Genomic DNA, 3,051 nt, shown 5'->3' with positions numbered 1-3,051 from the left:
GGACCTGTGGCGGCCAGAGAGTGACAAGGACTGGGACCGGGAGTCTCGGGGGGCCAGAGGCGCGCGCTAGGAGATGTAAACGGGGGGGGGGGGACGGCGGGGACCCTCGGTGGCCGCACCCCAGAACAATGGGAACAATGCGGCTCCGCGGGCCGGCGGCTCTGCGGTGGCGGGCGCGGTGCTGCGCGGCGCGGTGCGGTGGCCGCTGCCGGCGCTGGCGGTGGCGGAGCGGTGACAGATGGCGCGGCCCGCGGGTCAGCGCGGGCGTGGCGGCTCCGCGGGCGGGCGCGCGGCCGCATACAAATAAGGGGCGTCACGTGGGGGGGGGGGGCCGCCGCGCGCCTGACGTGGGCGGCCATATGGCGCGTGCCACCGGGCGGGGCGGGGCGCGGGGCGGGGCGCAGGCGCGCGGGGTGCGGCGGCCGCGCGGTGCCCGGGTCCCGGTGCCGGCCCCCCGCCGCGCATCCTCCGTCCCGCTATATAACGGGGGGAGCCCGGCGCTGGGCAACCTCGGGAAAAAAACACCACACGGACGCACACACGCTCGGTGCCCTCGCACGGAGAGCTGTGCCGGGGTTATGAGACCGTCACCGCGCAGGAGAGGCTGAGCGACGGAGGTAACGGGAAAGCGTGTTTTATCCCCGCGGGAAAAGAGCTCGCGGCGGCTGCCGGGGTGGGAGAGGACCCTGCAACGTCGGGGCGGACGGGATATGCCTCTGCCGGGACGGCTTCAGATTTTATTGTCGCTTGCGGTCGTTCATGCTGGTGTGTGCGGACACACCTGTATCCATCCATACACACGGACGTGTGTGTATACATCTATATATGTATATATAGAAGGAAATGCGTTTGTGCGTCCATGCACACATTTAAATACGTATGTGTGCGTCCGTCTGTACAGAGGCATATTACATACGTTAATGTGCACCTCCGAACTTTCGGCTCCCTTTGCCCCGCGGAGTGCGGTCGCCGCGCTCCCAGCGCAGGCTGTGCCTCGGCGGCCGTGCGGCATTGTTTCTTGCCGGTGTGCCCGACGCTACAGGGGAGCGCTCGCAACCCCACACGGGAAGCGGGGAACTGATGCTCGTTTGCAACGGAGGGGACGATGGAGACGGGAAGCCTGGGCCAGTCCCGCACCTGTTACCACAGAGGCAGGGGCAGAGGCAGAGGCAGGGCAGGGGCCCTGCAGCCCCGCCGCGGACACCCAGTGACAGTCCTGCGGACGAAGGCGGCACCGGGGAGCAGGTGGTCGGCCCCCGCTGGGGCGGACAAGCTCCGCGCAAGGAGGAGGCAAGGGGGAACCGCGGAGAGCGGCGGGGACAGGCGTCACAGGCGCCATCCGTCCCTGCAGGTGCCCTGTGTGTGCGTGCGTCCTCCTTCCCCTTTCCCCTATTCGGTAAAAATGTTTGAGGATTTTTTTCGAAGCAAAACAAAACAAAACAACCCAGGCTTGGTCCACTTGCGTCGTGCCGCCCGGGCTGGCTCCCGCACGCATAATCTGCTTATATTCCCCGCTAATATCGGCGAGTTACATAATGGTATTTGAACATATGTCAACTTAATTACAAGGCAGAAATGCGAAGACAGTTAAAAGTTTGCCCTGGCACGGTGGGGAATCCAGGGCTTCCCTCGGGAGGGGGCGGCGGGTCCGGGGAGAGAAGCGCGGGCAACCTCTCCCCGCAGGTGGCCACGGTCGCTGCTCCTGGTGCTGACACGTCTCTTTTCTGTCTCCTCCGCCATGCAGAGGCTCACCATGACCAAGTCGTACAGCGAGAGCGGGCTGATGGGCGAGCCCCAGCCGCAGGGCCCCCCGAGCTGGACGGACGAGTGCCTCAGCTCCCAGGACGAGGAGCACGAGGTGGACAAGAAGGAGGAGGACCTGGAGGGTCTGCACGCCGAGGCCGAGGAGGACTCCCTGCGGAACGGAGAGGAGGAGGACGAGGAGGACGACTTGGACGAAGAGGAGGAGGAAGAGGAGGAGGAGGAAGACGACGACCAGAAGCCCAAGAGGCGGGGCCCCAAGAAGAAGAAGATGACCAAGGCGCGCATGGAGCGGTTCAAGCTGCGGCGCATGAAGGCCAACGCCCGGGAGCGCAACCGCATGCACGGGCTGAACGCGGCCCTGGACAACCTGCGCAAGGTGGTGCCCTGCTACTCCAAGACGCAGAAGCTCTCCAAGATCGAGACTCTGCGCCTGGCCAAGAACTACATCTGGGCGCTCTCCGAGATCCTCCGCTCGGGCAAGAGCCCGGACCTGGTGTCCTTCGTGCAGACCCTCTGCAAGGGCCTGTCGCAGCCCACCACCAACTTGGTGGCCGGCTGCCTGCAGCTCAACCCGCGGACTTTCCTCCCCGAGCAGAGCCAGGAGGTGCCGCCGCACGTGGCGGCTGCGGCGGCGGCGGCGGGCGCGCCCTTCCCGGCGCATCCCTACCCCTACCAGTCGCCGGGCCTGCCCAGCCCGCCCTACGGCACCATGGACAGCTCCCACCTCTTCCACCTCAAGCCGCCGCACGCCTACGGCGCCGCGCTGGAGCCCTTCTTCGAGAGCGGGCTGGCGGAGGGCGCCAGCCCCGCCTTCGACGGGCCGCTCAGCCCTCCCCTCAGCGTGAACGGCAACTTCTCCTTCAAGCACGAGCCGGCCGCCGACTTCGACAAGAGCTACGCCTTCTCCATGCACTACCCCGCCGCCGCCGCCGCCGCGCTGGCCGCCGCGCCCGCCCACGCCGCCATCTTCCCGCCCGCCGCCTCCCGCTGCGAGATCCCGGTGGACGGGCTGGCGCCCTACGAGGGCCACCCGCACCACGAGCGCGTCCTCAGCGCCCAGCTCAACGCCATCTTCCACGACTGAGCCTCCCCGCGCCGCAGCGAGGGCCGGGGAGCCGCGCCCCGCCGCCCGCCACCGCCTTGTTTACAGGGGGCGGCCCGGCGGGTCCCGCCGCCTCCTCGGGGCCCCGCCGGCCCCCGCTCACCCGCTGTCTTTGCTTCCGCTCCTCGGAGCGACGCTGTAAATTGGGGTAGGGGCATTGGGATCGCGTCAATTACCTGATCGGG

General features: G+C 67.9%; 1 protein-coding gene across 1 annotated transcript; it reads left to right on the top strand.

The window, feature by feature from the left end:
- Positions 1 to 1,738: 1,738 nt before the first annotated feature.
- On the top strand, positions 1,739 to 2,848 carry NEUROD1 (neuronal differentiation 1). The gene has a single exon (XM_030241694.2). The coding sequence runs from the start codon at positions 1,739 to 1,741 to the stop codon at positions 2,846 to 2,848; it is 1,110 nt and encodes a 369-aa protein (XP_030097554.1).
- Positions 2,849 to 3,051: the final 203 nt, after the last annotated feature.

The sequence above is a fragment of the Serinus canaria genome, chromosome 7 (assembly GCF_022539315.1).
Source record: "Serinus canaria isolate serCan28SL12 chromosome 7, serCan2020, whole genome shotgun sequence".
Classification (NCBI taxonomy): Eukaryota; Metazoa; Chordata; class Aves; order Passeriformes; family Fringillidae; genus Serinus; species Serinus canaria.
This window is presented reverse-complemented; position numbering and strand designations above follow the sequence as displayed.